The following is a 15,207-nucleotide window of genomic DNA, read 5'->3' as shown; positions in this document are numbered from 1 at the left end:
CATCAGTCATGACATAGCATGGTTTTGATTGAATTGTGGTCCCATTTTCTCCTAGTAATGACCTCAGGGAATTGTACCCTTGGCTGACCAACATCGGAATATTCGCCGGTATCTGACACATTCGCCGTGATCTGACGCACGTTTCCGGCAATCCACCGACACACGCAATTTCTACAGTTTCCTCTCTTGCACAAAAAGGCCAATATTCTATGCTTGTAGTTAGAAACTTGCAACAGTTAAAGCTTCAAAGCTTTATATAAAAACAAAAACAGATCACAAACCACTCGTATTAAACCACAACAAAAGGCAAAATAAATAAATAACAATGTTACCTTATTCTAATTTATTATTCTTAGATTAATTCTAATGATATAGTATTAAGATTAGACTATATAAGATAAAATATTTATTCAATTTAAATTTAATATTTATGAGACACATCATGAATTTTAAGAATAATAAATTAAAGTCTCGTTTGGAAAAGTACTATTTTAGTAATTTTTAATTTTTTACATAATTAAGATCTCGTTTAGAAATAGACTATTTTAATAATTTTTTAATTTTTTATGAAAAAATGTATAAAAAAATAAAGAGAGTAATGTAATAATTTATAATTAATTTTTAATGAAAATAGATAATTGTCAAATGAGATATAAGTATCCTAAATATATCTAAATATTTTTTAAAAACAATAAAAGAAAAAGCAAATGAGAGAGAGAGAGAGAGAGAGAGAGAGAGTCGGTGTTAAAATCCAAACCAAGGCCAAATACTGACTATAAAACACCCCACTTCTCTGTCTCCGTTACTTGCTCTACTCTCTCTCCACACCTCGCACACTCTCTCTCTCTCTCTCTCTCTCTCCCTCTCCCTCTCTGTCACAATGCCACAACATCGCTCTGTCTCTCTTCTACTTTGATAGAAAGAAACAGTAGTCTAGTTTGGGCAGAAACTGTGAGAGAGAAGACCTCGAAACAGAGCATAGTCTACTGTGAGAGACACAGAGAGAAACAGAGCAAGAGCAAGAGATCGAGAGATCTGTACTGGGTTCAATAGCCCATACAGACATATACATAGTTTTATATAGAGAGAGAGGGAGAGTAGATCTAATTGGTTTGTTTTTTTTTTTGAAAAGTGCCCTGTTTTGAGTGCTCTGTTTTTGATTTAGAAAAATGGCGGATATAACAGCAAAGGCTCTGATACCAGAGACATTTCAGGGGGCGAGAGATGACATAGCGGGGCAAATTGGGTTGATTTGGGAACTAATCAAAGCACCATTGATTGTCCCTGTGCTCCAGCTCGCTGTGTATATATGCTTGACTATGTCACTCATGCTTTTCGTAGAGAGGCTTTACATGGGTATTGTTATCATACTCGTCAAGCTCTTCTGGAAAAAACCCGACAAGCGATACAATTGGGAGCCATTTCGTGAAGACTTGGAAATCGGCAATTCTGCTTTCCCTGTTGTCCTTATTCAAATCCCAATGTACAATGAAAGAGAGGTCTCTCTCTCTCGCTCTCTGTGTTCTTGTTATGAAGTGTTTGATTTGGCATTGTTGATTTTCTTAAATCTTGGTTCCTGGGTATATGAGTAAAAGCTAATATTTGGGGTGTGTTTGGACAGGTTTACAAGATCTCTATTGGGGCAGCCTGTAACTTATCATGGCCGTCGGATCGGATTGTGATTCAAGTACTTGATGACTCTACAGACCCTGCAGTCAAGGTACTCCAAAAATTTAACTTACCCATCCAAACAGGCCTTTACTAAAAGTTCATTTTTCTTGAAATTCACTTCAGTTGCAGCATTTCCTCTTGTTTACCAAAACCCAAATCTCAAATTTCTCAGTTCTTGATCTAAGTTTCACCATTGCATCACTCTGCTACCTAATTCAATCATTTTCAGATCTGATGTTTCTGTTAATTTTGTCATTAAACCAATTTCACACCATAATCGCTCCAAAATGCAGGTGGGTATGACTTTAAAATGTCAGTGTCAATGATGTTCTTTAGAGATAATAGAAGTTTGTTAATATTCATGGCTAGAATAACACTTTTAATAGCTTCACTTTTACTTTTTCTGTTTTATTCTCATAAATTGTGTGAATTTGCCCAATTTGTTTCATCTCAATCTCCAAAACCAAAAATGAATATATCATTGCATGCCATATAATCCAAGATCAAAGAACATCAGGGTCATACTCAACTACTCCATTACCCATAATTGAAAACCCATTATTGACATACCAAACCCGCAATCACTGATTACTCACATTCTTGAATTTCTCATCTGGGTATTGAAATTTAACAAAAAGAACACATTTAATGTTGTAGGATATGGTGGAGAAAGAGTGCCAAAGATGGGCTAGCAAGGGAGTGAACATAATATACCAAATCAGAGAAACCAGGGGAGGCTACAAAGCTGGTGCTCTCAAGGAAGGATTGAAGAGAGATTATGTCAAACACTGTGAATATGTCGCCATTTTCGACGCTGATTTTCGACCGGAACCAGACTTTCTCCGGCGAGCAATCCCCTTCCTCGCCCTCAACCCTGAGATTGCCCTTGTTCAAGCTCGTTGGAGGTTTGGTAAGTTCAATTGAATCCCCGGTCCATTCTATTAAGAACACAGAAATTGATTACATAAATAAAATAAAGAATAATTATATATGCACTAATTAGTGTATCAATTGATGATATAATATAATTTAAGAAATTTTTGAAATTTGTAATGTGATTAATGAGTAAGATTAATAATGATGTCATAATTAGTGTTGGTAGACTAGTTAGTATTCTAATTAGTGCATGTAACACTACCGTAAAATAAAATGCAAACGAATATTAATAAATAAGATTTTTTGTGTGCCCTCATTTGGAATAAGTTTTTTTGATTTTTTTTTTAATTTTTGTGAAAGAAAAAATTAGATGAGTATAATTTAGATGTAATATTTTATTTTATTAATTTTTTAGTCTATTTCATATTTTTGCGACTAAAATGGTTAAAGGAGCGTACACCAAACATAGCTTTATGTATCCTTGATTAACAATGATTAAGCTCACGCCTTAATTACCCCACACTCAACATTAATGACACCCATAATTTTCATTATGCTTACCCTAAAAAACTGTCGGTGGTCTATTCTAGGGTCAATGTCATTTTAGTGGTTATGCAACTACTACACATGTAAATGGGTACGCATACGTAGATGTACAACTATAGAATAGATTTGGAGTACTATTTTAGGGTAGTTTGTATTTTGTACCTTTCAAGTTTACCGATTTCTTACTTTAGCCTTTAATCTTAAGTTTTTTCAAATTTAGCTTGAACTAATTAAGGGTCATGTTAAAAAGATGGTTAAAAAATTGATTTTTTGATTTTTTTTTTTATAAAAAAAATGTGTAAAAAATATGAGAGATGTGTGATTCAAAATAGATTAAAAGTTGACTTTCGATTATTATCTCACTTCTCAAAAGAGCCCTAAAAGGTTATCACACCAAACAAAAGGGTCAAAGCAAAATAAATATAATATTTACGGAGAATTCTATTATACATACCCCTCATCATATGCATCATGGTTACATTATTTTCTTCTTTAACTATGATTAATTTTTTCTTTAATTATGATATTATTTAAAAAAATTTAATTATACCTCATTTGTGTTTGACTTTTTTTTTTTAGCTATGACTTAGAAATTATAAAATTATATCATTTTCTTATTTTCTTTTATAGTTATAAGATATATATCATAGTTTTTCCCAATAAGGGTGAAATTGAAAAGGTGTATTACTTGATGCTTAGAATGTGAAAAACAAAACTAAGGGCTTACTTGTAGCTGAAAAGTCACTACAAAATTGTCATAATATTTTTTTATATATTTTTTTATAAAAAATTAATTGAAATAACGGGTCTAAGTGGCTTTTAATTGGGCCATATTGATACAAATTAACGTTTAGAAACCAAAATGAAAATTAAATCATATACTTTGGAAAATTAGAAGTAAAAGAAAAAGAAGAGGAAGAAGAAGAAAATTAGAAGTAAATTACTTGTTTGACGTGGTTGGTTGTTGTCGGCGGGGTTTGTTGCAGACTGCACGGGAGAGGGAGTCCTGCCAAAACCCATTAATCACGGAGTGGGACCGGTTTAATGGTAGCCGTCGGATTACGACAATCGGATTGTTTTGTAGCCGTAGGATCACGTGTTGTACCCCCACATACATCAAAATACACCTACGCCAGCTACTCCCGCCATATACAACAAACAAACCCCCCAAAAACAATAATAATAATTAATTCTATTATTGGATTGCTAAAAAGATGCCACTAATTGTGCCTTAATATTACCAATTTCAGTGGCTATTTAAAAAAAGGATGTGACTTTTATTAATTACTGTAAATAAGATATAGTATATATATATATATATGTATGTATATGTCAGTGTATGTGTAAGTATATGGAAATAGATTCACAGAATGTATCTTTCAAAATGATGTAGGATTAGTTTGGAATGTGGGTTTGTTTTTTAATTTTTTAATTTTGTTGGTTATGTTTGAGGTTAAGTCGTGGAAAGAAAAAGTTTGGAATTTTTTTAGTTAAAATAATCATAAAAAAACAAAATAAACTAAAAAGTAAGTAAGATAAAATGTTACATTAAAATCATAATCATTTTATTTTTTATCTCACAAATATTAAAAAAGTCAAAAAGTTCATTCCAAACGAGGCTATTTAGCCCCAGACTAAAGGCCTATTTTGGAGTGTTTGAGGAAGATGGTTAAAAGTTGTTTTTTTGGCTTTTTTTTGACTTTTCTCCTCACAAAAAAGCCAAAAAAAAATAAAAAAAATAGCTTTTAATCATCTTCTCAAAACATTTCAAAAAGTTAAAAAGTCAATCCACATCCCAAATGAATACTAAAAAATCTCATTTGGAATGAATTTTTTTGATTTTTTTTATTTTTGTGAGAGAAAAAATAAAATGATTATACTTTGGATATGACATTATATTTTGTTAATTTCTTGATCTATTTTATTATTTATTTATTTATTGCCCCTAGCCATTGTCCAGAACTACCCATGATTGACGGGGATGGAAGTGCTAGATATCCGGGGTAGGTTTGTCATTTCGTTTAGTCAAGAACAAACAGACAAAACAAATTATTATTATTACAAGAAAAAGGTCAAAAAAAACTACTATAAAGAATATAAAGAAGTTTGAGGGTAAAATTGTCATTTGACTGTGTCCACGTACGTCCACGTGCTGGTATAAAACGGTTAGTAGGGTAGGGAGTACCACATGTTACTTAGTGGACCCCCAGTCGCATTCGCCACCGACACTAGAAAGAGAGAGAGACGGCATTAATTGCATGCACAAGGACAGTTTGGTAAATTCAAGTATGTTCTGATGACGTGGCGAGCTGTTGAGGTTTGAGCCACGTGATAACAAAGAGTAGGCACGGCTTGTTATGTGATCGGGGGATTTTGAGAAACCAATAGTGGGTTTACAACTCAGCAGTTGCAGGAGAAGTAGTATAGGTACGGGCCACAGCAGATTCTGAGCCTTTTGCAAAAATTATTGAGAGATTGCCTTGGTGTAGCAATGGCAGGGTGATGTAAGTGGCCAATTTGAGGGAGGTGCTCTGTAGTACTTTGCTTTTTATCTTTTCTTTTCTTTTTTTAATCTTAGAATTTTAGAAATAATTTTAGAAATAATAAATATATATATTTTTTACAAATTCTTATTAATTTCTCTATAAATAATTTCTAAATTTAAGACTTAAAAAAAAAAACATTTGTACAACCATTTTAGTGTGAATTTAGTAATAAGAGATCACTCTTTATTATTTTTGCATGTATTTTCATAAAAAATTAAAAATCAAAAAAATATAAACTATACCAATGTTAATACCAAAAGAGGAGAGGAGAGGGGGTGGGGTGAAGATGGTTGACATAAAGACATGTGATGGGGGCTAACATTGGGAGGTACAATGCTCTCTCAGCCTTTATTGTGGCAACACATGCAATGTCCCCTATCCTCATATATTATACAGATCTCTTGTCAGTTTTTTATTTTAAGATACAATGAGAAAGTGTAACCCTAATTTTTTTTACCTTTCATATTGAACAATTTTATTTATTAGGAAAATAAATAAAATAATTTTTCAATTAGATTGGTGTATCATCATCTAACATTGTCAGTATAGTAGATGATGAAAAATATGATTAATCTTAAAATATGTGATGAGATAATAGACCCCACAAAATGAGAAAGGGTTGTCAAGGATCCTATGTTAGGAAATGATGATATTGGATAACATTATTGTGTATTTTGTTATATTTTGATAAAGTCTCATTGTGATGAGATATACTATTTCGCACTAATGGGTCGTACAAATAATTAATCTAATTTTCTTCTTTTATCCTGAAGACAAATATGCTCGTAGTATATATTATGCTAAATTTTTACCCAAGTGCTAAAAAAAACGAATTGACACTGATATGTCCATTTAGCTTTAGTATTCTTTGTGTGAAAATGATGTCCTAATTTATAAATATTAAAAAAAAGTATCTTGAAATTTGGATTTGCTTGCATTATGTAAAGGCAATTCTAAAGTAGTTTTTTCATTTTTTGATTTTTATTTATTTATTTTTGGGTGGTTTTTGTTTTTACAGTAAATGCAGATGAGTGCTTGATGACAAGAATGCAAGAGATGTCATTGGACTATCATTTCACGGTCGAGCAAGAAGTTGGATCAGCCACTCATGCCTTCTTTGGTTTCAATGGTAAAATGCACTACACTTTTTTCTGTATTTGAATTTTGAATTTATACACAAATTTGTGGTGAAAAAAGAAAAAGAAAGGAAAACTTGTACGGATTATAAGCTCTCTTTTTCTTTTTCTTCACTTCTTCATTCTTTTTTTTTTTTCCTTTTTTGCCACAATTCCAATATCCAACACAACTTAAATTGTGTTTGGATTTTGAATTTGATCAGGAATTTGTTAAAAGGAATGAAAGACAAGGAAAAAGTGACAAAAAATTTAGCTTGTATTTCTATCACTTTCCTCTTCCTTTTCCTTTCTCTTTATAAATCCCTACTCAAATGCTAGATCCACACATGACCTTAATTATTAGTTAAGCCACTTTTCCAAGAGTCAAGCAATGCACATATATACAAACTTTCCAAAGCTATTTTGGTCTTGACTCTTTTTTGGCAAATGCCTAAACGGTAAAAGTTGCCAAACTACAAAGTCATATACCAATACATATAAAACTTATCTATACACAAATGTGGTATGTTAAAGTGATTGGAACTGATGGATAAGTATTGTTGAAATTAGATTGAACATCTTGGCAAGTTTTTTCCTGAAATTTCAAAATGAGAAAAGAAAATTACAAAACGTAAAGCAAAATTTGCTAAACAAGATTGACACATACCCTGAGAATGTTGGGAAAGATGTTGTCATATGTTGCCAACATCTGTCAGCTGAGAATTTGACACTCAAATTTAAGAACCTCGATCAATTAAAAATATACTTTACCAAACAAATTTGGAATATGACTTGTAAAACTGTGTGATAATTAGCATAAATCTACAAGAAAATTTCACATTTGAGTTTTGTTTTTATCCATTTGCATTGTAAAAGTTACTAATATTCAAAAGAATACAAGGCCTGCTAGCTTTTTGAGTAATTAAAGGTTACTATTAATATAATTTGTTTTCATTTTACAATGAATTAATGAGATAGTACTGCAGGGACTGCCGGTGTATGGAGAATTGCTGCAATCAATGAAGCAGGTGGGTGGAAGGACCGAACAACAGTTGAGGACATGGATCTTGCTGTCCGAGCCAGTCTCAAGGGATGGAAATTTGTTTACCTTGGTGACCTGCAGGTATTTATTTAATTTCTATTTATTTGCATATTTTAATAATAAATAATTGAAGATTATCCCCAATTCATTTCATGGCTCACTTTTTTTTTGTTTGTAAAGAAATGTTACAATATAAGTAATTTAAAAGTGACAACAAATTCAAAATTAGCAGAGAGTACTATGTCTGATGATTGTTATGTCCCCTTTTTTCTATTTATAAGAGTCACAGTACATTAATGTGTACTGTTATTTGTTATACAATAGGTGAAAAGTGAACTTCCTAGCACTTTCAAAGCCTTCCGTTTCCAGCAGCACAGATGGTCCTGCGGTCCTGCAAATTTGTTCCGGAAAATGGTGATGGAAATTGTTAGAAACAAGGTCAGTCTGTTTTCAAAAACAATCCGCTCTAAAAAACAAGATAGGTGTTGGCTTTGTAACAATTGGACTAATTTTTTAACCAATCTTTCATTCTACGCATTGCTGCAGAAAGTAACACTCTTTAAGAAGGTGTATGTGATCTATAGCTTCTTCTTTGTCCGAAAGGTCATAGCTCATATGGTCACCTTCATGTTCTACTGTGTCGTACTTCCATTGACCATTTTGGTACCTGAAGTCGAAGTTCCTAAATGGGGAGCCATTTACATCCCTTGTATCATCACCATTTTGAATTCAGTTGGAACTCCAAGGTCTATTCTACTTTTCAAACTAATTATTACTATTATTAGCATTGTTATTTGGACAAGACACAATTTCTAGCAGAAGCAATAGCTAAAATAACACAATTCTGAAATTGTAGGTCTGTTCATCTGTTGTTTTACTGGATTCTGTTTGAGAATGTGATGTCTCTGCACCGGACAAAGGCAACCTTAATTGGTCTGCTAGAAGCGGGGAGAGTTAATGAATGGGTTGTCACTGAAAAACTTGGAGATATGATGAAAAACAAAGCAAACACGAAAGGACCAAGAAAACCCATATTCAAGATCGGAGACAGGTGAAAAATACTTGAAAATTTCTCAATTTATATGAAAATGTGTGCAAGCTTGCCCACATTTGTTATATTATAGAAACATTTAGAAATTCACTTCTTTAGTAGGATTGTGATGTCACCTATTAGCATCTAAAGTGTGCATTTTCTACTCTATAACATGAATGGTTTGTATGTATTTATTTTTACACATTAATTAATTTTTCACTGATTTGTGGTTAAAAATTTACAGAATTCATATGTTGGAGTTGGGATTCGCAGCGTTCCTCTTCTTCAGTGGATGCTATGACTTTCTGTATGGGAAGAACAACTACTTCATATACCTATTCCTCCAAACCATAACCTTTACTATCATGGGATTCGGCTACATTGGCACCATTGTCCCAACTTAGTGGTGGCGGCACACTCAGATTCCTTGCTAGCATTCATCATCTCAGCATGAATCTTTCTCTCCTCTACATCTACACCAGCATATATACTAGTGCCTTCTGTTATCGACACTTGATTGCATTTATTCCAATTTCAGCTCATAAAAAAAAACATAGTCGAGTTATTAATCGTGTTGAGCAGAAAATTCTAGCTGTTTGTGTCTCCGGAAACACCAAAAACAAAAAAAGAGAGAACAGAATGGTGTGTGAACACATATATGAACATGAAAAGATTGAAGCAGAAGAAACTGCATATAAGATTAGAGAAGTCAGTGTGTTGTTTTTATTGAAATAGATTGCTTTGTAATTGTGAGACTTTGTATTTCTTTCTATCTTGTTGAGTATCTAATTTGTTAGTTTTTTTTTTTTTTTTTTTTTTTTGGGTCTTCTTAAAATTTTTATTTTAGAGCTTGGAGAGGGAATAAGCTAATGGCAAAGGGCCAACCTTGTAAGCTAAGTTTTTGTCAGTTTGCAGAGTCTTTATTTGTTTATTTGGTCATAGACGATTGTATTAGAGAAAAGGGGAAAAAATTAATTGAATGGAGGGTATTTGATAGTTTCAATTATTTTCCTGTTTGTGCTTTCTCTAAGATGGTTTTGTTTTCATTTTATGAGAAACACACACACACACACACACACACACACACACACACACACAAAAGAAGGTAAATTACACTGACACCCTTGAGGTTTTTGTTTAATATAGATGTCCCTCTTACATTTGAAAAATTACATTTCTCTCCCCGAGAATTGTAATCTCATTATAAATTGTTCCTTAGATTGCTGATGTCATGCCTTAAATTTTTCTAAATAATCATTTTGTCCTTTTTCTTGCCATTTTTTCTTCTTATTATCATAACTACATTCTATAACTTTTTATCATTAAATTATATCTGAATATATATTCTTATTGAGCGATGATATACAAACATAAATTTTATATAGAAATTTCAAACACAATTATATAACTTAATAGTAACATTTCACTTTAAAACAAAACACCCATAAACACAATTTATATTTACAATAATATCACTATCACAACAATTTTATGTGATTTTTTTCTATAAATTTTTATATATTAATATAATTTTTTTCATTTTTATTTCCATCATATATCTAGATTAGATCAATTTTATCTAGATATATTTAAAAAGTACAAAATTTGTACAAAAAACTTTTAAAAAAAAATCCATTGAATACAACAAAATAAGATAATGTATTGAATTTTTGTATTTTTGTTTTTGTTTTTTTTTTTCTGTATTTGGTGAATTTAAAAAAAATCACAAAATATTGTGCTTCTAAAGTATATCTAGATTAGGTGTATCTAAAAAATAAAAAATTGCTTAAATATTAAAAAATTTAGTAAAAATAAAAAAGACATGAAAATTTAAAAAAAAATTCATTTCCCTTGAAATGGAATGAACAAAATATCTGCATTATTTATTATTTTATATGTATAAAGGCTAAAGGGTAAATATGTCATTTTAATCTGATAGGGGTGTAAGTGTAATTTTTTAAATGTAAGTGGGGATCTATATTGTTAGGTTTTATTCTTGGCAACCCCGTTTGACAAAACTCCTTTTAGTTGTATTTGTTTTCGCACCTTTTATTTCAGTGAGGGTATGAGTTTAATAGATGCGAATCCGACCCGAATCGTGCCTTTGTCAATTTCCATGGATCAAAACCGAGGTTGTAAGAGGATCAAGTTTTTCAGATTTTCCAATTTTGGTCGTCCTGCTCGAGCGGGAAAAGTGACGCTCGAGCGGGGATTGCAAGCTCACAGCATTTCTGTTTCGCCTGAAAAAGTACTGGATGGTACGATTCGACGCTCGAGCGTGGAAACTTCCGCTCGAGCGTGAAGCCTATATAAATCACACAATTTTGAAGCCTTCGCTCGAGCGGGAATTACCACGCTCGAGCGGACCGCGCGAACACAGATTCTTGAATTTCTATAAGGAATTGGTTTTCTTCCAAAACTAGGATTACTTTAGATTTCTATAAGTAGTTGGTTTTTCTTCCAAAACTTGGACAAGTCCTCTAGATCTTCTTTTTGGATTCTAAGGTTTATATCTGGGGATATTTTGCTAGTTTTCTTTGATGTTTTCATTGAGTATTCAACTCATGGTTTAAACAGTATACATCAAAGGCTTGTTTGTTCATTCTACACAAAAAAGAGAGTTGTTCTTCGGTAGATTCTGAAGAATTCGAGCCTGAAGCTTTGGTGGATTCCAGAGTGGCTCATCGTCAAGACAATTCCGAGGTGAAAACAGGGTTAGAAGAGGCACATAGATGTTGGTTCAATTCGGGCGTGGATTCGCTAGGTAATTGAGAGTATACTTGTGTAATTCCTTTATATCTTCTTAGTGGATTGTTTTGTGGCTGTTGCCCGTGGTTTTTTATCACAATTGGAGGTGTCCAATTGTGGTTTTTCCACGTAAAATCGTTGTGTCGATTTGTCTTGATTGTTTGATTGGGATTGTTATATATTACTTAAAATTGATACATAATCACAAATCAACAGCTAGGGGATTTCTAGATTTTTCAATTGGTATCAGAGTAGGTCGCTCTATTTTTTTTGTTTTACAAATCTATTAGAGCGAGATCTTGTTTGATTTGTGATAATGGACTCAATTCGTGAGAGAAATTCTATAGTTTGACCACCCATACTTAACGGATCCAATTATTCTTTTTGGAAAGCTCGGATGAGATCGTTTTTGAAATCAATAGACGAAAAAGTTTGGCAATTTGTCAGGAATGGGTGGACCGAACCAACAATTACCGTTGATGGAGTAACATTCCTTAAACCAATTGAAAATGGGACACAATTGATTACTAAAATAGTAGCTGGAATAGTAAAACTATCAATTCTCTCTTTTGCGCTATCACACCTGAAGAGTTTAGTCATATTTATAATTGTGAAGTGGCAAAAGAGGCTTGGGATATCTTACAAACTATTCATGAGGGCACTCCTTCTGTTAAACGCTCAAAACTTCAAAGGCACACGTCTAGTTTCGAAAACCTTTCAATGAAAGATAGTGAGACCTTTGATGAATTTTATGCGAAGTTGAGTGATATTGTAAATTCCAGCTTCAATTTAGGTGAAAAAATACCAGAATCCAAAGTTGTGGAAAAAATTTTGAGTTTATCTTTGCCTTTAGATTTATGAGTATGAGTAGACTCCAAAAGTTTAGGATTCTTTTTCAAAAATCTTCAAAAAGAAATTTTGGTTGGTACCGATCAGGCAAGGATCTCAAAAATTTTCCCATAGTCAAGAAGGAGAAAGGAAAGATACAAGGGAACTCTGAAAGAATCCAATGCTATGAATGCCAAGGATTTGGCCACTTTGCTTCAGAATGCCCCACTCGTTTGAAGAAGAAGAAAGCCCTGGCCATCACTTGGGATGATGAATCAGAATCTAATGAAGATGAAAGTGACAACGAAGATCAAGGCGAAGAGGGACATAAACAATTCCTTACTTTCATGGCGGCTTTCGAAACTGAAGGACGAACAGAATCTCCGAAGAGCCCAGTTGAGAATGCCACTGATGATGAATTCTCGGGAAGTGATGATGAAAAGCTTGAGCAAGCTTATGAAAAGTTGTATAAGGAATCTCTTAAGTTATCCAAATTGAATGACAAACTCACTATGAAACTCAAAGCATGTGAAAGTGAGAATGTCAAACTAAAAGAGGAGATTTCCGAGGCTAGGATTGATGCCATCAAGATAGCTAATAATCGACAAGCTCTTTGTGCAAAACTCTTGACTTGTGAGACAGAGAGGAATGAGCTACAGGACATCTATGCAACATATGAAGAAAAAATTGAAACTCTTAAGATGTCTCAAGTTGCTTTGGAAGAACTAATGATCAAGAAAGAGGAAGAACTCAAGTGTGCTATGGCTACCATTGGTCTTTGGAACAGAGGATCAAAGACTTTGGACAATATTATTGGGTCTCAACAAATTTGTTCAGACAAGAGTGGCATTGGCTTTGGTGGTAAGAAAGAGCAAAAACATAGTGCTTCAATATCTCATGATACAAGAACTCAAGGAAGGGAGAACAAAAAATTCAACATAAGGATGAACTTCTCAAACTTCCTAGACTTGGTAAAGTAAAAGAAAAGAAGGTACACCCTGTTTTTATTTGTCATCATTGTGGTATGCATGGTCATATTCGCCCTTATTGTTATAAGTTGCATTGAAGAGTGTATTTGCCTAGACCTAAAAGTAGGAAGTTGGAAACCACGTCAAGACGGGTTCCCATTGAAATGGAAGGGAATCACAACGTCAAGACACCACCCAAGAACCACAATGCTCACAACTTTGTTCGTACTAAAGCAGTTTGGGTGAGAAAACTTGACTTGTGTTAATTTGTTTTGTCATTTTAGTTTTTGGGTTTCTGTGTGTTTGTTTTTGTCATTGCATGTGTGCTCGTTCATTTTTTTTCTTGCTTTAGTTAAAAAAAAAAATTGAAAAAAAAAAAAATCTCAAAAAGTTTTTCTTAGTATGATTTTGCAAGCTTGAAATTTTTTAGTGGTCCTTGATGCATATTGGAATTGATGAGAATATCCATTACATGTTAATATATGTGTGCTTTCTGTGGTCATTACTCATTTTGGAGTGCGTGTTTTTTGATTAGTATGCCTCATTCTGTACACACTCTTGGATTAGAAAATTTTGGAGTCTTCCGCCTTAGTGATTTTTTTTCTCTATGAACTTCTGTCATTGATCTTTTGCGTTTCTAGAGGAATTGACCTATACTAGCATATTATGGGTGATGTTGAGTCTCTTAACCACCTACCATCTTTTTGCATCTCCATGGCTTTCCCCTCTATTCTTTGTAGTCCAGCTATGAGGAAAAGGCTACCTCAGAGTCACCAACCAGGCCATCCTTATTATATCCATGCTTCTCTAGTTCGGAAAGAGTAGAAGAAAAAATATGTAAAAGAAAGAAAAAATGTGCAAAAGAAAGAAAGAAAAAAAAAAAAGATTCATTGATTGAGGGAGTAGCCTCCGCCTTTACTCACCAAATACCCCTTGATTCCTAGTGGTTTGACTTTCCTGTGTTGTGCTTAGATTCTTTTGCCAGAGGTCTAACTTTCAGATCACTACTAGGATTGAGTCTAGTGTTTGTCGAACTCCAAGAGTCACACAAACACTTTTGTCATGGGATCTATGCTTTTCACATAATGCATCACTTTTTTTCGTGAGGACTCTTTTATAGACTGTGCACATTGTGTTTTCAAGTAATTGTGTTTCTTGAATAATCTTGTGTGTTCTAAGGTACAAATCTGAGATTTCTTGCTTGCTCCACCATATTTTTTTTTTGTCATTTTCTTCTTGTTCACTGTTTTTAGTGTTTGTGGTTGCTTTTAGTGAGGGGAGTTTGGTTCATCTTGATTTGGGTTGGTAAGGGAGTTTTTTTTTCATTGCAAGAGTTGTTTAGCATGAACACTTTGATATGTTTGGTAAGGGAGATTGGCTATATGTTTTACATGTTGCTATGCAATGTTTGCTTTTTATTTCCTTCTTGCATACTCCTGATATTTACATCGTCATATCATTGCTTGTGTGGTTTATGATCTTGCTTTTGTTGTTTGAGAGTTGTTTTTCATGAGTCTTAGTTTTCATCTATTCATGTTTTCTATCTCATGTTTCAAGATAATCGTGTCATATGTCTATTGCTTTTTCATATACTCTTGTGGGATTAATAGTTGTTTTGGAGATTGTGGCACTAATAACTGTTTTGTAGATCATGACCTTGAGAAAGAAGTTGGCTTTTGTTGGTTGTAATGGGTTGGGGTGTTTAGGATTTTATTTGTTAGGTGTGTTTTGTCACGGCATTGTCAAAGGGGGAGATTGTTAGGCTTTATTCTTGGCAACCCCGTTTGACAAAACTCCTTTCAGTTGTATTTGTTTTCGCACCTTTTATTTCAGT

The 15,207-nt window shown here is 33.1% G+C and overlaps 1 protein-coding gene across 1 annotated transcript; it reads left to right on the top strand.

Moving 5' to 3' along the window:
• Window positions 1-700: 700 nt before the first annotated feature.
• CSLA02 (cellulose synthase-like A02) lies at window positions 701-9,835 on the top strand. The gene is made up of 9 exons (XM_028207757.2): window positions 701-1,499; window positions 1,622-1,720; window positions 2,329-2,581; window positions 6,658-6,768; window positions 7,741-7,877; window positions 8,121-8,234; window positions 8,343-8,542; window positions 8,653-8,847; window positions 9,074-9,835. Exons 1-9 carry the CDS (start codon window positions 1,170-1,172, stop codon window positions 9,231-9,233), a joined length of 1,599 nt encoding a protein of 532 aa, XP_028063558.1. The 5' UTR covers window positions 701-1,169; the 3' UTR covers window positions 9,234-9,835.
• The last annotated feature ends 5,372 nt before the right edge of the window (window positions 9,836-15,207 follow it).

This window comes from Camellia sinensis, chromosome 14, assembly GCF_055761805.1.
Source record: "Camellia sinensis isolate YWXY chromosome 14, ASM5576180v1, whole genome shotgun sequence".
NCBI lineage: Eukaryota > Viridiplantae > Streptophyta > Magnoliopsida > Ericales > Theaceae > Camellia > Camellia sinensis.
Note: the sequence above shows the minus strand (reverse complement) of the source record. Positions and strands in the feature narration are given on the sequence as shown.

Excerpts from the sequence above, each read along its gene's own strand:
- CSLA02 (XM_028207757.2), top strand. The coding sequence starts at position 1,170 with ATGGCGGATATAACAGCAAAGGCTCTGATACCAGAGACATTTCAGGGG. Across the intron at positions 2,582-6,657 it reads TCAAGCTCGTTGGAGGTTTG|TAAATGCAGATGAGTGCTTG; the intron begins GTAAGTTCAATT and ends TTGTTTTTACAG. Across the intron at positions 6,769-7,740 it reads TGCCTTCTTTGGTTTCAATG|GGACTGCCGGTGTATGGAGA; the intron begins GTAAAATGCACT and ends ATAGTACTGCAG.